Source organism: Mus musculus, chromosome 2 (assembly GCF_000001635.26).
Source record: "Mus musculus strain C57BL/6J chromosome 2, GRCm38.p6 C57BL/6J".
NCBI classification, from domain to species: Eukaryota; Metazoa; Chordata; class Mammalia; order Rodentia; family Muridae; genus Mus; species Mus musculus.
The window spans coordinates 32,235,470-32,262,057 of record NC_000068.7 but is presented as its reverse complement, the minus strand read 5'-3'; the positions used below and the strand labels follow the sequence as shown (position 1 = coordinate 32,262,057).

Here is a 26,588-nt window from a genome sequence, read left to right as displayed (position 1 = left end):
TGATGATAATGTACTGAACCTCTGAACCTGTAAGCCTGGTTAAATGTTGTCCTTATAAGAGTTGCCATGAGCCAGATGTGGTGGTGCACGCCTTTAATCCCAGCACTCAGGAGGCAGAGGCAGGCGGATTTCTGAGTTCGAAGCCAGCCTGGTCTACAAAGTGAGTTCCAGGACAGCCAGGGCTATACAGAGAAACCCTGTCTCGAAATAAAATAAAATAAAATAAAATAAAATAGAAGAGTTTTCATGGTGTTTTTTTACAGCAGTAAAACCCAAAGACAATGTCTCTATGAAGGTGTTTCTGGTAAAGTTTAACCAAGACAAAAAGAAGGCCAGCCCTGGATGGCCCACCATCTAACGGGCTGAGATCCTGGACTGAATCCCGAGGGAAAGCTGAGTTCTAACATCCATGCCTAGAGAGGCTCGAGGGACAGCTAGGTGGCATCTGGGTGGCATGGCTGTTCCTTGCAGTCCTGAGTCTCATGTTCATCGCCTGACTCTCACAAGCCTGTCTGAAGCTGTTCCTTCAAAACGAGCAATCCTTTTCTCTCAGTCTTTCCTTCCAGGCTCCCACTCTGGCCCAGGCCATCTAGAGACTTATGATAGAAAAGTCTGGTACAAATTAAAACAGGCCTGGATGAGGCTGGGTCTTTCAGGAGCTCTGGCCACTCCATGGTTGTCTTAAGGCCTCAACCAAGTGCTTCAAGTCTGTGCTGACATAAAAGCAGTTGGGCTGGTGGACTGGCAGCACCTCTGCTCGAGGCAGGCAGCAAGACTGGAGAGTCCAGCAGCGTCCAGGTAAGTGCTCCACCCCATTTCTCAACCCCCTAAGTATTCATAGCAAATGAACGTCAGGAGCAATCAATGCTCACAGGAAGAATTGAAGACCAGGCATGATGGCGCACGCCTTTATTCTTAGTACTCAGGAGGCAGAAGCAGGAGGTCTCTCACTGTGAGTTCAGAGCCATTCGTATCTCCTTTGCAAGTTCTAGGCCAGCTTGGGCTACGCAATGAGACATTTGTCATAAAGAAAGCAAAACAACAACAACAACAACAACAGAATTTAAAAGCCAGGTTGTTGGAGTTGGAGTGAGAGTTGGAGTGACTGCTCTTCCAGAAGCCTAGTTTCAATTCCCAGTACCTACTGGTAGCTTTTAACTGTTAGAAAGTTCACTACCAGAGGGAACCGACTCCCTCTTCTGGTCGCTGTGGGAACTCCAAGCATGTGGTACAAAAACACGGGCACGTAAAACAGCCATACATATAAAGTAAAGTGGAAAAAAAAAAAAGTGTACTGCTCTTGCATAGGACCAGAGTTCAGTTCCCAGCATTTAAAATGGGCAGCTCACAACTGCCTGTAACTACAGCCTTATGGGGATCTGACACTCCCCAGGCACTTCAGTCATGTGCACAGACCCATAACACACACACAAGCACATATAAATAAAATTATTATAAATATTTCCTTTTTTTAAAAAGCCAGGCATGGTGGTACATGCTTGTTACTCCCACCCTCAGAAGGCTGAGGCAGGAGAATGTTTGGGGCCAGCCTGGGCTTCAGAGTACCAGACAGCAAGGGCTATGCGGTAAGAATCTGTCTAAAAATCAAGAGATTTTAACAGATTCATAGATACTTAAATAATGCGCCAGGGAGAGGGAGGTCTTCCTAAGTGTCTCAGGATGACACGTTCTCACGTGGCAGGAGGCACTGATGGGGTTAAGCATAAGGCAGGGACGGTCCTAACCCTGTGGGTGACAGGATCTCGGCTGTGCTAGGGAAATAGGGGTCAGTGGGCTGGAGACCTTGGTCTAGTCCAGCACTTGAGTGTGCGTCTCGTCGGGAGGTGGAGCCCCATCCAGGCCCCGCCTCCAGGTAAAGGGGTCATTCTGGAGTCACTGAGGCTCTTCAGGGACACGGCCTTGAGTGCCGCGCCTCATGCGCGCATGCGCTCATGTCCCCGGAAGCGATGCGCACAGCATCCGTCACTACGTCCAGGCGGGAGCGGGCAGAGTCGGTGAATGTATGTCCGTCGCTCCGGATATGGCTTCGGCGGGAGGCGGCGGCTCGGAGAGCGCCGCGCCCGAGGCCGATCGTCCCCAGCCGCGGCCGTTCCTCATCGGCGTGAGCGGCGGCACCGCTAGTGGCAAGGTGAGCGCCCTGCGCCTGGGCCTCGCGGAGGGATTGCCAGGCCGCTGGTTGGGGCGCCATTGCCTCTGGCCCAACCGCGGCACCTGTTGCTAGCAGCTAAGGGGGTCGTCCCCAGGGGCTGGCGGGTCACTCAGTGCACAAGCTCACTTTTGGCACCTTCTGTCCCCAGTCAACAGTGTGTGAGAAGATCATGGAGCTGCTGGGACAGAACGAAGTGGACCGCCGGCAGCGCAAGTTGGTCATCCTGAGCCAGGACTGCTTCTACAAGGTTCTGACGGCCGAGCAGAAGGCCAAGGCTTTGAAGGGACAGTACAATTTTGACCACCCAGGTACCTGGAGAATGTCTGCCTGGAGAGCTGGGGGTAGAGGATAAACTGCTGTGAGATATGGGCTCTACAGAGATTGCAGACTGCCAGACAGATACAGAGATGTGTATGGATGCAGACTGCTGGACCAGGGCTGTAGGAGATGTTTGTTGGATGCAGACTGCCACCGAGGCTGTCCAGGGATGTGTACATAGGATGCAAAGTGCCAGACTGAGGCTGTCCAGAGAGAACTGCTGGACACCAACTGCCAAGGGGGGCGGGGATTGAATGCAGCAGCAATGGGGCTCCGTGAAACATTACCCTCATTTCCCTTGGTAGTGGGCCCACAGAAAGGTAGGGTTTGCTGAATTCCATGAGCCTGGAGTGACTCAAGATTTTTGCTAGAGCCACTTAGGAAGGAGGAGCCAGGAGATGTTGAGGATCGCTTCTTGATGTGTTGAAATCTCTGCCTGGCACCTTGTTGCTGAGGAGCCCTTTGTACACCCTACCTACCGCCTGCCTGACCTTTGGATTCCCCAAGCTGTCTCGGGGCAGTCAGTCTTCAGGGAGGCCAGTTGTAGAAACAGAGGTTAATCTGGGGCTCAGGCCTTGGAGCTTCCTGGCCTGGTAGGGGCCTGTGTTCCTGAAGGTTTAAGCTTTCCTAGGGACTCCTGAAGGTCAGAGAATAGGACTCTTAACTTTGTTTTGCCAGATACAGAGGAGCAGAGGCTCAAATGATCTCTTTCCCCCAGTGTCAGCCAATCAGAAAGTCTTTGTTCCAGTTTCTGGTGGGACAACCTTACCCTTCATCCTGGGGTGTGCTGTGGGGTCCTCAGCACCCCTGGCTCCCAGCTGCGCTGCCCTTGGGCAGAGGTGGTCCTCCTCCTCTGCTGCACCAGAGCAAATGGGCAGTTTGGGCTTCTCCTGTTTTTGTAGATGCTTTTGATAATGATCTGATGCACAAGACCCTGAAAAACATTGTTGAAGGCAAAACTGTCGAGGTCCCTACCTATGATTTTGTGACCCACTCAAGGTAAGCAGGTGGTTCCTGGGAGGGCTGTCACACCCAGTCCCGTGGTGGGTCCCATCGCAGTCTGTTTCCATGGACTGTCCTCTACTCAGGCCCCTTGTTACTAATGTGAGCGGGCCATCAAGCAGGGCCTAGCCTGGTCTCTCCCTGGCAGGTTACCAGAGACCACTGTGGTCTACCCAGCTGATGTGGTTCTGTTCGAGGGCATCTTGGTATTCTACACCCAGGAGATCCGGGACATGTTCCACCTGCGCCTCTTTGTGGACACAGACTCTGATGTTAGGCTGTCTCGAAGAGGTAAGGGCCTCTGGGTCCCTGGCTGGGGTTGGGGTTTTCCAGGAGTCCCAAGGAGGATGGCATATGATGGTGCCTTGTTCCTGTTGCTGCAGTTCTCCGGGATGTGCAACGAGGAAGGGACCTGGAGCAGATCCTGACTCAGTACACCGCCTTTGTGAAACCAGCCTTTGAGGAGTTCTGCCTGCCGGTATTGCCTTTATGCATTCAAACTCAAAATTGGGGGTCAGCTCTGTCCACCTGGGAGCTGTCTGCACTGTTTGCCAGTGTGTCTCAGGCTAGACCCTGGGGTGACTGCATGGCTCTCAGCTCTGTCCGCCTGGGAGCTATCTGCACTGTTGGCCTATGTGTCTCAGGCTAGACCCCGGTGTGCCCGTATGAGCTGTTCTCTTCCAAGTCTGGCCTGTGTGTCTTGCTCACTCCCCTGTGAACTAGGAAAACGGGACCCAAATCCCTGTGCTGCCGCTGAAAGAGCTGCCTTCCGGGTGCTGGGACTAAAGTGCACACCATTGCCAGGCAGTGGTGGCGCACACGTCTAACCCCAGCACTCAGGAGGCAGAGGCAGGTGGATCTCCGAGTTCTAGGTCAGCCTGGTCTACAGAGTGAGTTCCAGGACAGCCAGGGCTGTTAAATAGAGAAACCCGTCTTGAACTGCCCCCACGCACCTAAAGTGTGCTAACCTATTTTTTTCTTTAATACTTATGCTCTCTGAAGTTTCTGCAGAGTGCAATGTGTGAAGTCCAGGCTGTTGCAGTCTCTTACTTGTAGGCCTTTTGCTGAGTAGATGATGAAAGGCAGCGAAACCCCAGCCCTGCACCTGAGCGTGAGCTGAGCAGGGACAACTGGCTCCTCTGTCCTTCTTCCTGTGGTACCACTGACACCCCCAGTTTCCTGACTCAGCTCTTCCCATCCTGCAAGCCGCTCCAAAGCATTTCCCAGGCTGGTGGGAAGGGGAGTGGGTTTCAGTCCCTCTTCACCCCACCTGGTGATCCTGCCACAGTGGGTACCAGCTCAGGTTTGCTCTTCTCACCTTTCATGGAAAGAGTCTCTACTGCCTTCAGCAATTTGTCTGCCACAGGGGACAGGCCTCCTTGACCCAAACCCACAGCATCAGGACCCACCCTGGGTCCACAGTATACCCTCACCTTCTCTGGGCTTTGTCTGGTTCAACCAGGTTCTCTCAGCAGCCTTTCTCTCTGCTTGTCTCAGTTGTGTGTGCTGCAGTGTCACTGGCCTAAAAAACTAAATCCTGAGAGCATGCAGGTGCCAAGTGCCATGCATGCCTCCATGCAGGCCCATGCATGGCACAGCTCTTGCCCTGTCAGGCTCACTCCTACAGGACATTTGCAACTTTAGTCCCAATTTCAGAGGCCAGGAACTGTGGGTGGTGTCACCTACCCTGGACAGCAATTAAACTGTAATCAGGCAAGCACAGTACAGCACTGACTCGCAGGTTCAGTCCGGGTTAAATTTCTCCTTCACTGTTCAGACCCCATCTCTCACCTGTCCGAGGCTGTCCCAACCTGCCAGTGCCACCAACATCCAGGCTATCAGCCCCTGTGCCTGAGTACCTTAAAGTGACCAGCCTCAAGAGAGCCTTCTCTGTCTTTCAGACTAAGAAGTACGCTGACGTGATCATCCCTCGAGGAGTTGATAATATGGGTAAGAAAACCCCAGCCCCACACCCAAACCATGAAGCAGAGACTCTCATCTCCTGCCTTGGCTACGGAGGCCGCCCAAGTGTGTGCATGGGGCCAGTCGCTGTTTATCTGGGACATGGGTTCATGTGTACTTTCCAAACACATAGAGCTGCTGGGCGGGGCATGTCAGGCTGTTGAGATGTGCTCAGTCCCACGTACCCTCACAGCAGACCAAGCCAGGACGTTGGACTGCGCCTGTCCGGTTGGTTGCCTTCTGCCTGGTGAGACATAAGGCTGGCTGATCAGGACTGCTGTGAGCCTGGAAGGCCCAGTGGCTTTTCTGCACCATGAGTGTTTTGCAGGGTAGGGGAGAGAGGGGAGGCTGCAGTGGGGTGGGAGTGAGCCTCTGAACCTTCCCTTGATTACAGTGGCCATCAACCTGATCGTGCAACACATCCAGGACATCCTCAACGGGGACCTGTGCAAGCGGCACCGAGGCGGGCCCAACGGGCGCAACCACAAGAGGACCTTCCCCGAGCCAGGAGATCACCCTGGGGTGTTGGCCACTGGCAAGCGCTCACACCTGGAGTCTAGCAGCAGACCCCATTGAGGACCAGCATATGTAGGTTCCCCACAGACCCAGGATTAAGGGCCTGGGGACGACCACTGGCTCCTAAAAGCACAGTCAGGGATCCCTCTCAATGAGTGGGACCTAGGGTGGCATCAGGACCAAAGCCTTCCTTGCACGGAGGGCAGACTCATGCTGACAGAGCATTCTGGGGTCCTCCCATTCCTCTCATTGGAGGAGGCCACAGGTCTCTGGGTCACTGTCCCAAACAGCATAGTAAGCCCATGGTACCAGCTTCCCCAGGGGATGCGGGACACAAATCATGGTGCAACAGGAAACAGCCCGGGCACTGGCTGGTCTGGTGTTGACAGTGAGCCCAAGGGAAGTGCTTCCCCGTATGGTGTGGCTTGTGTCCATGTTGCAGAAGTAAAGCTTGCAGAGATGTTAGATCCCTTGTTTGTTTTGTGGCAGGCTGTTTGTGAGCTCTGAACCTAGTTTTACAACCGACCACTGGGCTATGGTCCAGTTTAAGGAGCCTGAGGCAGGGACCCTAAGGACTACCCACATGACTCTATCTGGGGGCCTGGATCTTGGGTAGATGGGAGTGGGCCATCAGGTCTCTTGTGGCTGAAACATTGTCTCCCAATTCTGCAGGCAGCCTTGAACCAGGGGGCTGCCTGTGTACAAGTCACTTGGGTACAGTTCATGGCTAGCATGCCAGGCAGGCTCTCTCCAGCCAGGGAGCACTTCAGTGCAGAGGCAGGTGACCGTGGCTGCCTAAAGCCAGCTAGTCTCCTGCACACCCAGCTCAAGCTCCTGGCTTCACAAACGCTCCCTTCTGTGTTGTCAAGTTTGTCGTCCCTCCCCATGGGACGGCTGTTTTTGGAAGTGCCCTTTGCTGTCGCCACAAGCCATGGCACGGGACGTCTCGTTTTATGTTCAATACAACTGTGGATCACAGCAGCTGAGCTGTGATGAGCTCGGGGCTGCCTTCTGCTAGTGCTGGGCTGGTTTTGTTGAACTGAAACCCCTCTTTGGAGGGAGAATCAATAAATAACATAAAACATTAACAATTTGTCCTGTTTTATTTACATTAAAGGTAAGGAAGTGAATGGACGACACCTTGGCCGTGGCAGTTAGGTGGCTGCAGTCTCCCAGGACTCTTTAGAGTTGGCTCAGGAGTCTGTGGATGGCTGGCAGCTTTCAGGGTTTACAGAGGGTGGCTGTGCCTGTGCCCAATGAGGTGTGGCACTGTGGGCCCCATAAATGACAGGGCTAAGGCCCTATAGTAGGCCCGCAGCTCGTCCTGAGTCCCCCCCACTCCTTCCCTGGCTGGGTGCCCCTCCTGCCTTGGTGGTTCCTACACTGGCAGCTCAAACTCTGGCTGGGTCAGAGTTGGGCCTCATGGGTAACGCTGTGGCTGGGCACATTCTTCACTGTGTGAAGAGAAATCAATTGCTTCAAACAAGGAACCAGTGGACAGGGCTCTTGAGGTGAAATTGGAATTAGTCCCTGGAGTTCCTCCTGGACCCTGGCAGTCCTGCCTGCTGAGGCTCCTGTTGGTGGGAGACAAACACATCTTTGAGGCTTTGTCCTGTGTGCTTGTCTTCTGTGTTCTTGTTCTCTATTACTTTCGGATCAGAATATCCCAGCTGTCTTTCCAGCGAAGGGCCCGGAGCTCGCCTGGTGAGAGTGACGTGTCCCCATAGGTTAGTGGGCGTAGCATGTTGGACACATGGCATGCGGAGGAATACCATGCTACAACCAGGGCACTGAAGACATTCCTCTGCAGCTGGGACCTGTGGGCAGCAGGGTACAGTGAGGTCAGAGACCTGGCTCATCTCCCCTCAGCACCCCTGCCTGGCTGTCTCCCAGGAATCTATGCTCTACCTGCTGACACCCACTGACACCTGTGGACCCCCCTTGCGCTCCTTAGACCTCCCTGCTTGTGTGCCCCCCACCCTTACCTGCTTATACACATTGTGCACAACCCTCATCACTGCTTCTGGCTTTGCCATGACTACCCACAATGCCAGAGGTATGTCCCACTCCGACTCCACATCAGGGTCCTCTGCTCTAACCAAAAGCTTTCTATCTGCCACATCCCACCAGGTCTGGGCGGCCCTGCTGCTGTCCTGGAATGAAGGCTAAGCTCTTCCTGGTTTCACAGCCCCACACCTGCACAGATGGTCGCTGGCGTGCTGCAGGACAATCGGGAGCAGCAGGATCTGGAAGGTGAGTGCCGGCAAGTAGTGGTAGAGGAAGAGCACCCTCTCCATCAGGAAGAAGGGCAGGTAGTTGAGTGCCCAGCCGCCAGTACACAGGGCTCCAGCCAGCACCCAGCGGGACCAGGCATCTGTGGGAGGGTAGATCTCAGAGCAGCACCACCACATTCCTAAGTCACATACTGTCCTCAGCACCTCACCCAACCCCCAAAGACTAAGTGGGCTGATTGATGACACTGGTGATTCCTCCTGGGTCTTGACAACCCTTTCTGCAAGTCTCCAGGATTGGGATGAGGTCAGACCCAGCACTTCAAAGTCACAGCCAGCCTTAATTAAGGACACTGTAAAGGCCAGGTTGTTTTCATCTGAGAATTCTGCTGGCAGATCTCTGGCAGCCACAAAGATACATTGTATTCAGCCCAGAAAGAAGGGAGAGTGTTTCTCAGTGTTTCTGAGATGAACAGAGATTACAGGGAAGGAGCCATACTGCTTCCCATAGCCTTTGGGGGTGGGGCGGGGGGGGGGGGCTGCTGCTGCTGCTGCTGCTGCTGCTGCTGCTGCTGTGGCTGTGGTTTTCTTTCCAAGTGCGTTTCTGTCAGCTGCTCAGTCACTGCCCTTATGCCTCTTGCTGGCTGCCTGGTTCATCCCAATGCTTGTAGCGCATGTCGGTGCCCTGGAACCAGGGCTCTGTCCCTCTTTGCTAAAGTTTCCATTGTGATGTGGAGCTTAACTGCCCCAGTTCAGGGCCCCTACCTGTAAAAACAGGGGCCCAGGGCCTTGGGTCCTAGGAAAGGTGCCTGTCACTTATGCACAATGTGTTCCTATCCAGGGAGGGTACACTAACCCTCAGGGAGGTCACAGATGCTCCTTCGCCGGCGGAGCAGGTACCAGAAGAAGAGTAGAGTGTAGACCACTGTGGCAAGGCTGGCTGAAGTCCAGATCACAATGTTCCCAAGCAAGTGGATCTGAGCCTGAAATCACAGGCAGTCAGGGCTGGCGACCTGCCCCTCACTCCAAGCAGAGGGCAGTGGCCATAGGAGAGCACAAATGTACTTTGGCAGAGTCCAAAGCCACACAAGAGCATCTGGACCTCCGTAGCCTGAGAACAAATCTGGATGAACCTGTTCCCAGGGCCTCTCTTCTAGACAAGAACTAACTTCCTCTCTCTTGTTTGTCAAAACTGAAAATCAGGAGTAATGGAGATTTGGGGCACTGGACTCTGTGCATGCTGTGCACACACTGCCGCTCAGATCTACCCACAAATCCCAGCTCATTTGAAATTGTGTCCTAAGCAGCCCAGCCTGGCCTCAAACGTACCATCCCTGTCTACCTATGGAGCTGAGATTGCAAGAGTGTGTCTGCCTGGCTGGGAATTCCTCTTAACAACAAAACTATTCATAGGAAGGTCATAGAAAAGACCAGAAAGAGAATCCATGGTTACACACACAGCTGCGGGGCAGCCCTGGGACTGGCTCAGGTGCACTGGCTGTGCAGGCTGGGGAGGTTGGTGTTTACCTAGTGAGCCCCCGCCAGCACTGCTTCCAGGCAACCCCACCCCGCTCGATCCCAGTCTGCAGTGGCTCAAGGAAGCAGAAGCAGACCCCGCCAGCTTAGTGGCTGGGTGATACAGGGGAAACATAAAATGCTCTGACAGGAGTGGGCAAAAGTGGGCTTCCCTCTGCAGGCAGCAGGAAAGGGAGGCCTTGCTCTTTGGCCTTCAACTGCCCCAGTGTCCAAACAAAAAAAAGCACCTTCTGAGCCTCTGCTATGGAGAAATCCTGGCAACCTACAGGAGCCCAACGGCCCCACACATGCTTACTTACACTGGTCCTGGGATGTAGCCAATAGGCGATGTTGGTGTCCAGCGTGAGCCACTCCAGCGGGGTGGAGCTGTACTGGTGTTCCAAGTCCTCATTCTTCAGCGTCAGCATCTTCCACTGCCACAGGATAAAGCACACACAGGTTGCAGAAGATCATTGCCTCTAGCTGCCACGATGTCATGGTCTATCACTAAACTGCTATCCCTTGTATGCCAACCGCCCAGCCTAAGTTCAATCAGCAAGTGCTGCCGGTGGGGGCCCTGCAAGCTGACCTGGGCTGATGGTAGGGGTCCTGACTGCACACATTCCAGCATCTGCCCTGCAGACTGCGACAGGAATCTTGTCACAGAGTTGAGTGTCTGACTGTCTTACCTAGGGCTCTGTGAGTTGAATGTGGCCCATTCTGACCTGACGGGAGGCCTGAAGACATCCCGACTTTATTGTAATGTCACATGAGTACAGTAACTCCTTGGCCCTGACCTACTAGGTGCAGGTCCATGGGGCCTGAAGTCGGGAGAGACACTCATTCTGCTGCAGACTCTCAAGTTCCAGGTTCAAGTCCTTTGAACTTCAGAGCCCAGCAATAGCACGCGGCGCCATCAAAGGCAGAAATCAGCTCCCACCGAGCAAGGGCAGGCGGGCGGGCATCCCTCCAGGCACTCATCACCTGTAACTCTGAGAATCTGGCCATGAAGCTGAGGTTCCTGCTGATATCGAGCTGAGTGGGCGAGTGGAGCTCCAGCTCCCTCTCCTTCTGCTCATGGCCTGACAGTAGACAAGGACGAGACACAGAGAGGCTGAAGAGGGGAGGACAGAAGCTACCACCAGCCTTCCCGTATCCAGGGGGACACCTCACCAAACCACATCACCCCATAGGTTCCCACACCCCACACTCCTCGGCCAAGACAGGATTAGTGTACTCTGGGATGCAGGAGCCTCCTCCGCAGGCCCGTAGCACAAACGCCTTATTACTCATGGATGGGTGCAAGGGACTCAGCCAAACAGAATGGAGGAACCTAGGTCCCTCCAAACCCAGCGTTGCTTTGGCGTTTCCTTGAGTGGCACCAGATCCACAGAGACAAGCAGATGCCCATGGCCCAGAGCTTTGATGACTCACTTTTGCCATACCGGTGTTCTTCCACATTCCACACCATGCTCTCGTGGTAGCCCGGTGACAACTTCTCCCCAACTACCTCCAACTGCCGGAACCCCCAGTCAGGGAGGTGAGCCCCGCTCAGCTAGTAAAACCAAGAAAGGCAATGAGCATGACAGAGAGTCGGCTGACCCCACTGCTGTGTCAGCAGGTCCCTGCCCCAGGTCTTCCTAGGATTCTTCTCCCCCTGCGTGTACTATAAAACAGGGAGATGTTCATCACTTGGCAGCTATGTGAGCACAGGCCTGAACAGCTCCAGGAATAGTCTGGGTGAGGCTAGGCCTGACAGGCATACCTGAGCTACCCTTTACCTTCAAGATGGCGGATGTGTTCACATGTACAAAGCGCACTTCCGACAAGATAGTCTTCCAGGTATCCCGGTTGGACTCTCTGTTCACAATGTCCTGCAGAACCAGAACCTGTCAGCCTGGGGGGCTGGCAGTGGAGCACTTGCCTAGCATTGGTGAGGCCCTGGGTTGCATCCCCAGCACCACAAACCATATAAACCTAAATATGACTAGTCACTTGTGCATCCCTTTGCAGATCGTACGTGTTAAATAGCTACCGAAAGACCAGACACCCATGGCTTCTTGGCCTTTTGCCTAAGATAAGTGAGGAGCAGTCACACAGCTATGGAATCAGTTTGGTCTGGGCTAAGCTCTCCAGCAAAGGAAGCACAGGTCGCTAGCTAGTCCTTGGCACTACAGACCCTCCATGACCCCATACGCCCTTTACAACACAGCATTTGAGCTAGCCACGGGGACTCAAAAGATACCTATTCAGACAAGAGGACACAGAACTCTAGCCAAAACAGGGATGGTTCCTAGACAAGCCATCCTGGGCCAGGCAGCCGCTCCTGAGGCCTGCTCCCCTTTCTGGAGGCTCCATCTGACATGGGTAAGTGGTACTCAAAGGGCTGCTAGGAAGGGGGCAGGGGCACAGGTCAGCAATGGAGCCACTGGCAGCAAGCTGGCAGGGAGGTCAGTGAGACTCAGTGCCATTCCTCCTGAGACAGCTTCCAACGAGAAGGGACGCCGGCCTTTTATCAGTCAGGCCCACTCGGGAGGGATTAAGCAGCAGGATGGAAACGGCCATGGAAGTGTGCCGCACATCCAAGGGGAAAACAGGTAAAGGTGGGTCAGGTGTGCCAATGAAAGCAGCCCCCCCAGACAGACCTGTGCTGGCGAAGGCAGTAAACTGGCATGGTGCTACCTAGGTAGGCTGTGGAGAGCTTTTGGGACCGCTTGGTAGGAATTTGACATTGGGCCAGGACGAGGAAGTAGGCTTCAGGCAAGAATAACACTTTGGGCCAGGACAGGGAAGGAGCACTAGCAGGAGCCAGGAGAGCAGATGACTGTCACCAGAAGGACACTGTCGCAGTGAAATCGCCCTCTGATGGCCAAGGCCCTCACCAGGAAACTGCTTGTGCTCCTGTGGGCTATGGGTAAGAACTGGCTGGGAGGCTTCCCCTGGGACACAGGAGTGGCGGAGGCTGCCATGTCTGTGGTGGGAGGGTGTCTTACTTAGCTTTAATTATCAATGTGACACAGCCCAGAGACTTTTGAGGAGGGAGTCTCAACTGAGGGGCTGTCCAGATTAGACTGTCCTACTGGCATATTTGTGAGGGAGTTACCTTGGCTGTTACTTGCTGTGGGAATGCCCAGCCCATTGTGGGTGGTTCTATTCCCTGGGCAGATCCTGGGCAGGAAAGCCTGAATGTGGGAGTGAGCCAGTGACAGTGCTCCTCCACGGTTTCAGTAAGTTCCTGCCCTGACTCGAAGAGGGGTGGACTGTAGCTTAACCCTTTCCTCTCTAAGTTGCTTTTGACACAGCACCAGAAAGAAACTAGGCCAGAGGGTGAAAAAGTGAACAGTCCATGAGGCAGCTGCAGCTGGAACAGCCCTGACCCGAAAGGCCCTGGCAGGGAAGACACAGCACTTGGAACTTTCCCAATCCATGCCTGAGGCCCAGAGGACTCTCGGCCTGATGAGGTGACTGCTCCCCATTGGGACATCTCAGACTTGCTAAATCAAAGTTTCTTATCCAAGTTTCCATTTGAACCCTTCATCTGAGGAGGCATTCTGGGTACTCTGAGGTAGGGAGCAGGTGCTCCCACTGACCGCCATGAGACCCTGCTGCACCCAGGCCAGCACGGAACTCACCAGTTTCCAGAGGTTCTGGGCAGGCATGGAGATGTTATAGTCAATGTAGCAGGAGACTTCTTGAGAATGGGGGCTCAGTGGGGCTGCGACATCGTGCCTGCAAGAGCAGAGCAGAGCTATTCCTTAGAGTGTCACTAAGGGAAAAACAGTGCCTTTGGAAACCAAGCCTGCTCTGCCTGCCAAGGCTAGGGAAGCTGGCCACAAATGCAGCTCCCACAGAGGCTATGTATCCGGGATGTGGGCCACCCCAAGGCAGGCTTTAATGGTCAACATGACACAGCCTAAAGTCATCTGAGAACCAAGACTCAACTGCAGGACTGCCCAGATCCAACCGCCTTGTTGGTGTATCTGTGAGGGAGGGTCTTCATTGTGTGTGTCCAGAATTGATGTCAAACAATTGGATGGGTGTCACTCACTCTTTGGACAGGTGAGCAAATCTCTGAGAATAGAATGTCTGTTCCAGGAACTGGAAGTCTGAGTCTAAGAACTGGCCCCAGTGTATCACTGGTCTGGCAGAACTCGGAAAATCAGTATAGTACTGTTGTCTCTGGGCGAGATGGGCACAGTGGTCTCACGCTGAGACAGCAGGCTACTCTGTGTGGGTCAGCCTCAGTGTTCACAAGCAGCCTGTCACCTCCAGGCTACTCAGGCAGGACTCACTTCATCTCAGGATGCACCAGGCGCCCGAAGAGGCCCAGCAGTGAGCAGTGGATGATGGGCTGCCAGACAGAGTGAGTGTCAGAATAAGATCTATAGGAGGGACAGTACAGGCAGGTTTCTGGTAAGGTGACCTTAGGTACCCCAGCAGTAAAGAGAGTGGGGAAACCCTGAGGTGCTGTGCTGCTTACTTCAGGGCTACCAGGGAGGCCAAGTGATGGGGTGACACTAGTCAGGGTCACTAGGAGCCTCAGGAGAGCTGAGAGGGTCACTAGAGAGAGGGCTGTGGGCAGAAAAGCCATGAAGCCCACTGTGTATTCTCACGGGAGTGAGGTGGAGGCAGAAGTCAGGATGACGGAAACAGGCTGAGTGGGATGTAGACAGAGTGAAGGAGACCCTGACAGAACAAGCACTGGGGCACTCACGTGTTAAGGAGGCGGGTGGTCATGCCGTGAACGAGCTGTACAATGTCTCCATGTCTTACAGGCCGGGGAGGGTTGTTTACCACCAGCTGGTGTCTAGGAAGACAGTGCTGTCAGGCTGACACGCAGCCCCCTTTTGATAAGCTCTATGGGATGCTGAGACTGAGGTCTCCGAGCAGACACTTGGGAATCGAGGCACTTGTGTTTCCTCTAAAGCTCCTCAACCTAAGGTCACTGCCAAGTGTGATGCCATCTGCCACTGTCACACTATCTATGAAGAATACACTAACTGCTTCCCCCACCTTATATCTTCATGTTGACAGCATACTCTTTTTCATACCTCAAAAAATAAATAAATAAAAATTAAGCGCCTATCTGGGTGGGGGGTACACACCCGCAGTCCCAGTGGTTAGGAGGCTCAGGCTCTTGAGAGGACTGAGAGTTTGAGGCAAGGCTTGGCTACAAGGAGAGATGCTATCTCAAAGACAAAACAGGAAAAAGAAAGACAAAACACAAAACCAAACAAGTAGATAAGCACCCTAACCCTTAGAACTTCTCAAGTCCCCAGTGCTGGGGAAACAGCTGGACAGGACAGACAGGGTCAGGGTCAGGGTGGCCTCACTCACTGTTGTGAGTCAGAAAAACAGACATGCAGATGTGCAAACCAAGTCAGCAACCATATGAGATTGGAAACGGGCCAGCCTGGGGAAAAGAGACAGGAGAGGAGGGTACGCATTTGTGTAGACTGGCCTAGGAGGCCTCCTCAAAGGACCCAGCCTTCATATTCTTGGCAAGAAGGTGTGCGAGTGCAGAGATGGCCAAGGGCCTGATGTAGTGAGGTGCTCATGGAGGTTATGGTAGCAGTCTCGAGGGCAGGAACTAGAGTCCATAGGGCCAGGACACCGGGGAAGGCAGGGAAGGAGAGTGCCCAGTGTAAGGCCTCCTAGAGGCTGCCTGTGCTGGCATCGGAGTGAGGGATGGAGGGTGAATGCTGGTAAAAAATTAATCTCAGGCCTGGAGAAATGGCTCAGAGGTTCAGAGCACTGACTGCTCTTCCAGAGGTCCTGAGTTCAAATCCCAGCAACCACATGGTGGCTCACGACCATCTGTAAAGGGATCTGATGCCCTCTCCTGGTGTGTCTGAAGACAGCAACAGAGTACTCACATACATAAAAATAAATAAATCTTAAAAAAAAAAGAAGAAGAAGAATCTTATTGATAGGCAGACTATCAGCCAGGCTGCACACAGAATGAGCACAGAGAGGCCTCCACACTAGGTCCTCTTGAGGGGAGCAGACACAATTCCTGTCACAGTTCCTAAGAGAAGCTAAGTCAGGTCACCGAGGATGCCGACCCGGCCCTGGCCTCACAATAACAATAACAGCTGGCAGCAGATACTCAAGCTCTGGGAGAAAGAGGTCTCTAGCCAGGAAGCACTCGTGAAAAGAAGGCCTAGGACTCAGCAGAGCGATCTGCCAGTTATGATGGATGGACCAATGAGCTCTGAGGAAACCACACTCACCGCCCAGGATCCTTGACGATCCACCAGTTATTGATGTCTTTGAAGGGATAACAGGTCACCTGTTGCTGGTGGGAGCTGCCACGGCCATTCTCATATCTGTGTGAGATGTCAACAAAGAAGACACCTGAAGCGGGTGGCTCTCTAGTGGTCTCTGCAGAGAACACCCAGTAGGAAGTTTTACTCAACAATATAGGGGCCAGAGAACATGGAACAAACAGTGAGGCAGAGTTGCTCTGAGGCACTGGAGGAGGAGTGGCTGGCATGCCTCAGTCCTCCTAGTGTTTCATACTGGACACCACAAAAGGCCTGGGCCTGGGCCTGGGCCCTGCTGCCTTTGTCTCTCTAAACTTGATCACAGAAAATGGCAGCTCTTAGCAAACTGGGAGAATGTAAAACATTTGTGATTACAAATTAAAATTGTCACTTTCCTTACATCATGGGATAGGTGTTCTTGTGCGAATGAAGCCAGCAGGGCAAGGGTTTGCCAGAGACGCTCTTCAGAGTGACCTGGGAACCAAAGGCCACCTCCAGGGGCTGGCCTTGGGTGATGCGGGCAAGCCCTCCCTAAGACACATAGAAAAGGTCTTAGATAAGCTCAGGAGGCCAAGCATCCCACCCGATGGCTCTACAGACAGGAGGAGGGGTCGGGCTCAGCAGCAGCTGCCCTTTCTATGGGGCTGTCTCATTGGACCAAGGCCAACAATCCGAAACTGACAGATGGGGTGGTGGCAGAGATGATCAGATAATTAGTTGTAACCCATCAACTTGGGTCCTACTGAACCACAATCATAAGTGGGTGTGTGCTCCCTGGCATTCCGGTGACTTTCCCACCACACACTCCTTATGACTATCAACGCTGTGATTGAGGCAAGTGACTGTGTTTAAGACATGAAATGAGACCAGGGTACAGTGACATGCAGATGTGACCATCAGTAGAGCCAGCATGAGCAGGCCTGCTCAAGGCTACACACCTCACCACCACACCTGGTACATTTTATGGGTCAGTACTCTTTTAGCTGAGATGTTGGAACCAGAAGTGTTCTAATTTGGGAGAGTTGGGGGGCCACCCACAATCTGAAGGTCCAAAATGCAAAACACTCTGTAATCTGAAGGTGTCTTGAGTGTCCTTGCAAGCACTCAGAAAGTTCTGAAGATCTCACCTTGTTAATTGCAGACTTCCTTGTTAGGGGCGCTCAGCCTGGGTACACCCGTAGCTAGCTAGTGTCATGTGCACGGGCTTGAGTCTGTCTCATGAGGTGTCTAACTGCAAGTCAGGCTATGAAAGCAGCTTCTCTTCCTCCCACACAATCAGTATTTTACAATTCCTTTAAAAACACCAACATGGGCCGGTTGATGGTGGCACACGTCTTTAATCCCAAACTGAGGACGCAGAGGCAGGCAGATCTCTGAGTTCAAGGCCAGCCTGATCCACAGTGTGAGTTTCAGGACAGCCAAGGCTACAATGAGAAACTGTTCCTTACAATAAACAAACATGAACATGCAACATGGCTGCCTCAGTTCTTGACGTTTGCAGCACTGCTCCCTCACGCTGTATTTTTATCTATTTATCTACCTGATATCCACTCATTTGGTTACTGAAAACAAAGTCTCGAGATGGAGCCCTAGCTGCCCTGCCCCACCTTTCCCTCCCGAGGGCTACAGATCCCGCATTGCTCACAGAGAAGCTGAGCCTGACTGTCTTTGCTCTGTGTGTTTCTTACCTCCAAGCTGGCCTGGAAGGCACTGGACATGATTTGGTCATGGGGCCCAGAGCGGTAGAGCAGCATCAGGTGGACATAGAAGAAGAGTAAGTACAGGAAGACTGGGACGACCAGCAGAGCCACGATTCTGGCGAGCAAGTGACTGAGCACGCGCATCTGCCAGGGGTGAGAGGATAGGTCTTTCGATCTGCAGAGTGCGGTAGCCATTTCCAGAACCTGCATGGAGGCTCAGGGAAGTTCCTGAGAAACCCTGAAGCCCTTTGTCCCAGGTAGATGCTGCTAGAAGCTCACAGGGGCGCCAGCTTCCCTACTCCCTGCTCCTGAAGCCTTGAAGATCCTCTTCTTCTCCTTCTCCTTCTCCTCCTCCTTCTTCTTCTTCTTTTTTACTTTTTAATTTTATTATTTATCTTATGTATGTGAGTTCATTGTCAGCCTCTTCAGACACACCAGAAAAGGGCATCAGATCTCATTACAGATGGTTGTGAGCCACCATGTAGTTGCTGGGAATTGAACTCAGGACCTTCAGAAGAGCAGTCAGTGCTCGTAACCACTGTGCCATCTCTCCAGCCCTGAGGATCCAGAGGCTCCACTTCTTTAAGCCAACTACTCCCTAGGACAGCTTGACACCCTAATCCCCACATACAGCAGATTCACGAGGCCCTGGTGTGACCACCTACATTTGACAAGGTCTGGTCTCCGATCAGATTCCACGCGTGGACAGCTGCAATGCCGAGCACAAGCAGGTAGGTGAAAATCCCCATGTATTTGATCCTGAAAAAGACAGAATTAAAATGAGGTTACAAGACAGACAAGGCCACAGACAGGAAGAATACTATCCAAGTCAGGGGCTCTAACTCACCCAACTGCACAGGAACAAGAGACCCCGGTCAGCAGTAGCCACAGCCACCAGTGCACTGAGAAAGGGCTGAACAAAACAGGAGAAAACAGAAGAACAAGGAAGCAGTCACAGGACTCATCCCACAGGTCAGGGCCATGGAGCTTGTCTGAGCAGCTTCTAGTTGGCCAGTCCTACTGGGTACCAGCCACAATATAAAGAACCATACCTCCCCATTTGGGTCTCAGAAGAACTTTCCTTTTTGTCAGGAAAACAAATTTCCTGTGAGTTAAAGTTAAAAAAGGATGTACTTATGAAGCCACGGGCTAAGGGTCAACCTGAAGGATTAAGTAACCAAAAGGCACGCTGTAAGCAACTCCTCAAAGTCACCCAGAGCCAGGTGCAGGTTCCCCTGCACCATCGCCCTGGAGGCTGACATGAGGCATGGCTGCCAGCTAAGGCTCCGCAGTCAGACCCTGACTAAAAAATGAAGGAAACAATCTAGAATCCCTTTTTTCTCCTAACAAGAAGTGTGTCTCTCTTTCCATACCTGTGTGTCTGGGAGTTGAAGAACTTCAGATAGGACAACACAGCCAACAGGTTAAAAAATATCAGTATGGACTCCAACAGCATGAGCCTGGACTGAGTGATCAGGGCGTTCTCTGTCACAGAGACAAACAGTTGTCAGCACTGAGCAGTCCAAGCTGCTGTGAATACAGAACTAGTCCCAGGAGGGGCACACAGCCGTGTCTCCAGAGACTGGACAGAGAGCATCCTCTGCAGATGCCAGTTTCTGTGTATACATAAAACCTTCCACATATCCTCTGCACATTTAAAGGCATTATATATTATCAAAAATCCCTAATACCATGTAAATGGCACATAGTTACTTTATGGTCTTAAGGGAGCAACAACTTATTTTATGCTGCCATGTACGTATGTGTGTGCACCATGTGTGCGGTGCCTGTGGAAGTCAAGAGAGGGCATTGGATTCCCTAGAACTGAAGTTAGTAAGTCATTACTTGGAAGCTAGGAACCAAACTCTACAAGAGCAGTAATTGCTCTTGACCTCTGAGCTACTTCTGCAGTCACATAGAAGAAAATCTTTATGTTGGTGCAGAAGGAAGTTTTGAAAAAAAAAAATTGGGGCCCTATTCTTGCTATGCTGCCCAGGCTGACCGCACACATAAGACTCTTCTGCCTCAGGCGTCCCAGTGCTGGGATTACAGGCCAGCATGAGCCACCATGGGATATTTTTGCTTTTGTGCTGGGGCTGCACCCAGGACCTCGTAAATGCTAGGCAAGTGCCCAATCACTGGGTTACAGCCCCACGCTTGGGGCTGTTTTCTTTAGGTATTAATTTAAAAAAAAACTTACGTGTGTGTATGAATTGTATGAATGTGTATGAAGGCCATGGTGTCTATGTGCCTTCAAGTACTGTCTGGCAACCCCCACCTTTAATTACCACCATGGCCATATTTCCACTTCCAAAAAGTGTCTGACCTTACAGTCCATCAATCCTCCATCAAAGAGCATCCCAGAGTGGGGCGCATCTGGAATCTGGATGAAGCAGATGTATTCACTAGGGCAGCACACACATACTAGGGCAGCACACACACTCTCAACACACACACTAGGGCAGCACACATACTACCACAGGCACTACTCCCAAGTGTCATGTTGAAATGCCCCAAAGTGCTTGGTTTTCTTTTCCTGTTCTCTTCACAGGCAGGTGGGCAGTGACCCAAGGCTTACCAATGAGCATCAGCAGGGCGGCTCCAATGGCAGCACCGTGGGAAAAGTGGAGCTCTAGCACTATCTGGTAGGCCATGGGCACTGACAGGGCCCCGGCAAGCGCTGGCAGCAGGCGTAAGGACCATATAGGCACATTGCTACTGTACTCTGGAAAGGAATCACATAGCAGAGCTGAGAGCTTGCCTACTGACACAGCAGCTCACAGACTGGCAAATGCAATCTTACAAAACTGGGAGGCACATGAGCTACTGAGGGTGTACACTTGGGGTAAAGTCTTTGAAATGAGCTTGGGAATTTGATTGGTGGGTAGTTTTTAAGAGACTGGGTTTCACCACTGGGTATGGTGATGAACACCTTAAATCCTAGCACTTGAGAGGCAGGATGATCATGAGTTCAAGGCCAGCCTGGTCTACATATTGAGTTCCAAGCCAGCCTAGACTATATAGTGAGACCCTGCTTGTCTAGGATGTCAGTCTCCTGAGTTCAGGTGATCCTCCTGCCTCAGCCTCTCTGGGTAGTAAATATCAGCTCTGCAGCCGTGGTGCCAGCTCTCACCGAGCATAGATGTGGTGAGGGAGGGTTCCGAAATTAATGCTGATTTAGCATATGTACCCCAAGGAGCTTCTAAAAACATTATGGCCACAAAGTTTATACATACACAGTGGCTGCCAAATGCCACAGGACACATGTACCAAGAGCCAGGGATGGAATAGTTACAATCACAAAGCACTTAAAACTTTAAGCAGACTTTTCTTTCTTTTTATCTTTTATTTATGTACATGGGTATTTGCATATATGACTGTATATGCCTGGCCACTGTGGCAAACACCCTGGAACTGGAGTTACGGATGGTTGAGCACCATCATGTGGGTGCTGGCAACCAAGTCCTGAACCTCCAGAAGAGCAGCAGTGCTCTTAACTGCTTAGCCATCCCTCCTGCCCCTTTAACCAGATGGTCCCTTGAACATAAATACCCAGCTGTATCCTGGCTCAGCGTAGTAAAAGGTTAAGTGCTGGGTGGGGGATGGGCATCCTGTCTCTATTCTTTCATATGTAGATTCATAAGGAGAGTTAAAATCCTTACCTGCTCCAATTCGGTTCCACAGAAAGTTACCATCGAATCCCCCTAACCAACCTAAAACAAAACATTTGGAACATGGGCCAAACAAGGTGAGAAAACAAATCATGATTTGCGCCCTTGAAAAATTTTATTTGATAAGCTTATATTGCAGGGCCTCCAAGGCCCTGACTGTTTCTCTTACCCACCTCCTAAGGCCAGTAGCATGTGGCCAAATGGTGGCCCACTGTCATCCAGAAAGAAGATGCGCTTCATGTAGAAGGAAATGTACTGCCCATAATATACTTCATCGAAACTATAAACAAACACAAAACCCGCCTTTATATCCAACTAGAAAACTGAACTGTTATTTAAGCTTTTTTTTTTTTTTTAAAAGATTTATTTATTGATTATATGTAAGTACACTGTAGCTGTCTTCAGACACTCCAGAAGAGGGAGTCAGATCTTGTTACGGATGGTTGTGAGCCACCATGTGGTTGCTGGGATTTGAACTCCTGACCTTCGGAAGAGCAGTCGGGTGCTCTTACCCACTGAGCCATCTCACCAGCCCCCTATTTAAGCTTTTAAAAATATTTATTTTTTGTGTATGGGTATTTTCCCTGTATGGCTATGCATCACATGTGTGTAGTGTCCACCGAGGGCAGAAGAGAGGGTCAGGTCCTCTGGGACTAGAGTTGGTGGCAGTTGTGAGACTCAAGTAGATGCTGGGAACTGACCCAGGTCCTTTGTAAGAGCTGCCAGTACTGAGTCTCCAACCCTCGAGAAGTCTTAACTGTAAACACAGACAGGAAAATAAAACCTCGTTTCCAGCTGACTTCAGGTAAGTGAAGCGTGAGGGTCGGATCCTTTGTTCCAACTGTATTCTGTCCCCAAACACAAAGACACACACAGCATCATTTAACCCACAGGAACATGGTGGGAAATTTACCAAGCCCAGTGAGCATGCATGTCTTGTAGAGAGCCTATTTCTTTCTCTAGTCTTTTTCTCCCCTGCATGGATGTGTATGTGATATACAGGCAGTTATGTGTAGGCATGCTCGTGTATGAAAGTGTGTGCACATACGTGCAGGCCCTTGGCCACTCTCCATTTTATCTACCGAGACACTCATCAGTCTGAGGCTTGTCATTTGGCTAGTCTGCCTAGCTAGCTTGCTCCAGAGAGTCCCTGCCTAGCTGGCAGCATGCTGGGATTACAGATGGAACACACTGCCCACATGGCATGTGAGGGAGTCTGAACTCTGGTCCTCACACTTGTATAACAAGTGCTTTACCCAGCTGAGCCACTTCCCCAGCCTCCCCACAGCTTTTGACTTAGGTATGTGTAGGTCAACCTCCTGACCAGGAGCCTTGAGGCTAATCCCATCTCATACTCTCACTGGCCACCAGCACCTTTCTACAGCTGTGGACTGGAGCAGAACTGAAGATCTAATTGAAAGGGAGTCAAATGCGGAAGGAAGAATGACACAGAAGCTTCTTCAGATAATGAAAGACATTAGGTCTTAAGTGTGATAACGCTACCGTGGTTATGTGTTCTTTGTTTTCAAGAATCCTCATCTTGCCAAGCAGTAGTGGCACACGCCTTTAATCCCAGCACTTTGGAGGCAAAGGCAGGCAGATTTCTGAATTTGAGGCCAGCGTGGTCTACAGAGTGAGTTCCAGGACAGCCAGGGCTATGCAGAGAAACCCTGTCTCGAAAAACCAAAAGCCAACCAACCAAACAACCCCCAACCTCCCCCACAAAAAAGAATCCTCATCTTGGAGCTGGAGAGATGGTTAAGGCATGTGCTGATTGTAAACGGAGGACCTGTGTTCAGATCCCAGAACTCAGGCAGATCTCAAAGACCTGGATTTTGAGCTCCAGAGGATCTGTCATCTTCTTCTGAGTCTGAAGGCACATGTGCACATGCACAGATGGACAGACAGACACACGTATACTCTTAAATAATCCTCATCTTTCAGACGTATATAGTGAATTAGTCATACATATGTCTAGAATCTTCTTCAAATTAATCTCTAAGGGGGCTGCTGAGGTCATCAGTCTACCCATGTATATATCTGACCCCTATAACAAAGTAGGAGAGGGCTAGCGAGATGGCTCAGCGGGTAAGAGCATTGTCTGCTCTTCCAAAGGTCCTGAGTTCAAATCCCAGCAACCACATGGTGGCTCACAACCATCTGTAATGAGATCTGATGACCTCTTCTGGTGCATCTGAAGACAGCTACTGTGTACTTATATATAATAATAAATAAATCTAAAAAAAAAAACTTAAAGTATTTAAAAAAAAAACAAAGTAGAAGAGAATGCCTGTATTAGCTAATATACATACCCTCTCAATAACAACAGCATAGTTCCCCTTACGAACAAATTCATCAAACCGACACCTTTCAACTGGCTAAGGAAAAGTGAGGCTGGAAACTGACAGACCAAAACTTTCTTACTATAGTCCTATAAGGTAAGCCCTAAAATGTATGTATTCTAGTGGTTGTTCTGGGGGACAAATGGGCCATACCCACACTGCTTGCGATGACTATTTCTGGTTGTCACCTTGACTACATTTGGAATGATCTACAATCCAGAAGTTAAGTGTACATCTATGAGAGATCTTTTGCTTAAAATGGATGGATCCACTTCTCGTCTGGACCTTTAAGGCAGGAAGGAACACTAGTTTAATCCAGATTTTGAGGTGGGAAGACACACCTTTAATTTGCACCACACCTGCTGAAAATCTATTTAAAGACACAGAAGTAGGAAGTTTTCCTCTGAGCCTGCTTGCCCTCGCCTTGCTAGCAAGACCATTCCTTCCTTGGCACTAGAGCCCACTTCTTTGGGAAGCCAGAGTATACTGAAGACCAGCTGAGACACCCAGCCATGTGGACTGAGCAGAAAACTACTGGAGTCCTGGACTTTTCCATTCACAGTCAGCGATTGTTGGATTAGCTGGACTGCAGCCAGTAAGTCGTCATTCCAATAAATCATATGTATATATGTATACTATATTATATTTATTTACATATACACACATGCAAACATAGTGTTCTTCTTAAGTTGTTACTCTAGAGAACCCTGAGCAATACACTGCTAAAACATCCATCACCAAGAGATCCAAGAAACCCAGAATGTCTCTCTTTTGCACTGTACGGCAAGGTGATTCCTGTCACTAATTACAATGACTCTTGGATCATTGACTCTCCTCCCCGATCTCTACTTACACCACAGCCCGAGGGTAGGAGAGTTGCCATAGTCGGGTAAGTAGTCCCAGGCCAGTCAGAGCTACCAAGTTCAAATTGATGTCAACAGTCACCACTAGAGGCCGTTTCAAAAATCTTAACATTTTGCAGAAAAGCCAGCTCGGGAGGACTCCCTGGAAAAGAGGGAAAGAACTACCATTAAAGTAAACGGACAGCAGCCCGGGAAGGCACAAACGAGGCCACAGGGTCCTAAAGCCGCCTGGCGTCACGATGAATTTACAGCATAGCGGGTTGGGTTAATAGAACCAGAAGGACTCTTCCAGAACATACCTGTTGGAGAATTACAGTTGTGTTCAAGCACAGGGTATACATAAAAACATCTGAGGGGTGAATTCAGGAATCTCAGAACTGGATACTCATTTCTACAAGTCATTCCAAAAACACCTGCTGGGCACTTGCTAGGAACAAGGCTGCTAATGAATGAAGTGGCCTCTCCTGTCCCTTCCCAATGTGGTTGAAAACTAAGACCCTGAGGAGCTCTGGGCACTGTCATAGCCCAGTGACCTGGATGGACTTTTCCCTCTTCTGGAGGCATTCCTCTCCTCCTAGAGTTGCTTGTGCCCCGAGCCCGTTCTTTCTCTACAGTTCTTCCCACTCTGGCTTTTACAAGAGGCCGCCCTGGAAACGACTTGCTCAGCCAGGATCCGAACATCCACCGTCCCTAGCGCGCCGCCCCTAAGCCGGATCCCAGACCCCAGGAGGGCTCTCAAATCTGGCACTCCAAAACCTACGAGCGTTTCTTCGAGTCCCGTAGAGTGGCTCCCCATGTGGAGCCAGGCCTGCGAACCGCCAGGCAGGATCGACCGTTGGGGGCGAGGCCGCTCGATTACTCTGCAGCGGCCACGGATCGACGCTCAACTAGTTGTGTCTACGCGGCCGACAGACTCTGAGACGCGCGTGCGCAGCCGGAGCGCGAGGTAGTGGCGCGCATGCGCGGCGTGCTCACCGGCCATCAAAGTTGGGCATACTGACTGTCCTATCCTTAGGGCTCCCTTTCCCCTTTTTAATAAAGCACAGTGTGTTTCCACAAGCTGTTCACGTGCTCGGAGCTCTCCGTTTCGGGCCTCGCGTCTACTTTAGCGGTTTCGTTAAGCAGCGCGTTAGCTTACGGGCAGGAGTAAGAGCTTTGAAGCCTCGGGTGCGTTGTACCTCCTGGAGCTGTGTGAGTGGTGGATCGCTTTTTCTCAACTCTTCCCACACTGGAATGCCTACAAGCTGTCTGTCCCTCCTCCTCCCCAAGGTCTCAGGCTCGCTATGTAGAGGATGATGGCTTTGAACTACTGCCTTTGCTTCCCCAGCGCAGGTATTACAATCATGCCTTTTTAGGTGGGTGGGTATTACAATCACGCTCAGATGGCAAGCCAAGCCCGAACCGACTCCAGATGTTTTGCCAAAATTCAGTTTTTACAAGTTAGCTTAGCATTGGGTGACATCCGGTTTAAGATTGTAGCAATGGGGCTGGGCGATCGCTCAGTGGTTAGGAGCACTGGATGCTCTTAAAGAGGTCCTTAGGGATTTTCTTCTTCTTCTTCTTCTTTTTTTTTTTCGAGACAGGGTTTCTCTGTATAGCCCTGGCTGTCCTGGAACTCACGCTGTAGAGCAGGCGGATTTCTGAGTTCGAGGCCAGCCTGGTCTACAGATATACAGAGAAACCCTGTCTCGAAAACAAAACAAACAAAAACAAAAAAAGAGGTCCTTGATTCCATTTCCAGCATCCACATGACAGCTCAGAATCATCTGGAACCGCAATTCCAGAGAATCTGGCACCAGGCAGTCAAGTTACCACAGATACATATAAAATACATTAGTCAAGAGTGCACGGAATTGTTTGTTCATCGTTTAAGCATAGTCTACCCAAGTTCCTGCAAAGAAAGGGCGCCAGAAGATTGGAGAGCGAGCTCTTTGGGTTCCAAGTTTAGTCTGATCATGTAAGTCATGCTGGTGCTTCAGGACAGCTCGTGGGCACTCAGCTTCAGGAGGAAATTGTGTTGCTTGCTGGAAAC

The 26,588-nt window shown here is 51.3% G+C and overlaps 2 protein-coding genes across 9 annotated transcripts; one reads left to right on the top strand and one right to left on the bottom strand.

Moving 5' to 3' along the window:
* The first annotated feature begins 1,952 nt into the window (after positions 1-1,952).
* On the top strand, positions 1,953-7,056 carry Uck1 (uridine-cytidine kinase 1). Of its 3 annotated transcripts, NM_001378791.1 has the most exons (8): positions 1,979-2,149; positions 2,319-2,478; positions 3,391-3,487; positions 3,639-3,781; positions 3,874-3,968; positions 5,392-5,440; positions 5,646-5,699; positions 5,847-7,056. In NM_001378791.1, exons 1-8 carry the CDS (start codon positions 2,024-2,026, stop codon positions 6,026-6,028), a joined length of 906 nt encoding a protein of 301 aa, NP_001365720.1. In that variant the 5' UTR covers positions 1,979-2,023; the 3' UTR covers positions 6,029-7,056. The 3 variants fall into 3 exon arrangements, with proteins under 3 accessions (NP_035805.2, NP_001365720.1, NP_001365721.1); NM_011675.2 differs by lacking the exon at positions 5,646-5,699 and having other exon boundaries at positions 1,953-2,149; NM_001378792.1 differs by lacking the exon at positions 5,646-5,699 and having other exon boundaries at positions 2,326-2,478.
* Pomt1 (protein-O-mannosyltransferase 1) lies at positions 7,053-25,468 on the bottom strand. 6 transcript variants are annotated; one of them, XR_866030.2, is made up of 20 exons: positions 25,317-25,468; positions 24,547-24,698; positions 21,525-21,631; positions 21,343-21,393; positions 20,259-20,405; positions 19,054-19,165; positions 18,528-18,593; positions 18,346-18,439; positions 17,669-17,824; positions 16,381-16,511; positions 15,948-16,043; positions 14,429-14,521; positions 13,347-13,443; positions 11,496-11,588; positions 11,149-11,269; positions 10,699-10,828; positions 10,035-10,148; positions 9,056-9,182; positions 8,165-8,342; positions 7,053-7,785 (listed from the first exon to the last, which is right to left on the bottom strand). XR_866030.2 is itself a non-coding variant. In NM_145145.2 (20 exons), the coding sequence occupies exons 1-20, from the start codon at positions 25,350-25,352 to the stop codon at positions 7,614-7,616; spliced, it is 2,241 nt and encodes a 746-aa protein (NP_660127.1). In that variant the 5' UTR covers positions 25,353-25,418; the 3' UTR covers positions 7,053-7,613. The 6 variants fall into 6 exon arrangements, 3 of the variants coding, with proteins under 3 accessions (NP_660127.1, XP_030108128.1, XP_006498536.1); NM_145145.2 differs by having other exon boundaries at positions 10,699-10,796; positions 25,317-25,418; XR_001783210.2 differs by lacking the exon at positions 9,056-9,182 and having other exon boundaries at positions 10,699-10,796.
* Between the last annotated feature and the right edge of the window lie 1,120 nt (positions 25,469-26,588).

Bases quoted from the DNA above. Each gene is read 5' to 3' on its own strand.
- Uck1 (NM_001378791.1), top strand. From the start codon at position 2,024: ATGTCCGTCGCTCCGGATATGGCTTCGGCGGGAGGCGGCGGCTCGGAG. The intron at 2,150-2,318 runs GTGAGCGCCCTG...TTCTGTCCCCAG, and splicing joins GCGGCACCGCTAGTGGCAAG to TCAACAGTGTGTGAGAAGAT. The intron at 5,441-5,645 runs GTAAGAAAACCC...GTACCCTCACAG, and splicing joins TCGAGGAGTTGATAATATGG to CAGACCAAGCCAGGACGTTG.
- Pomt1 (NM_145145.2), bottom strand. From the start codon at position 25,352: ATGGGGAGCCACTCTACGGGACTCGAAGAAACGCTC. The intron at 21,394-21,524 runs GTGGGTAAGAGA...GTTTTGTTTTAG, and splicing joins CATGCTACTGGCCTTAGGAG to GTTGGTTAGGGGGATTCGAT. The intron at 10,149-10,698 runs GTGATGAGTGCC...ATCCTGTGGCAG, and splicing joins CCAGATTCTCAGAGTTACAG to TGGAAGATGCTGACGCTGAA.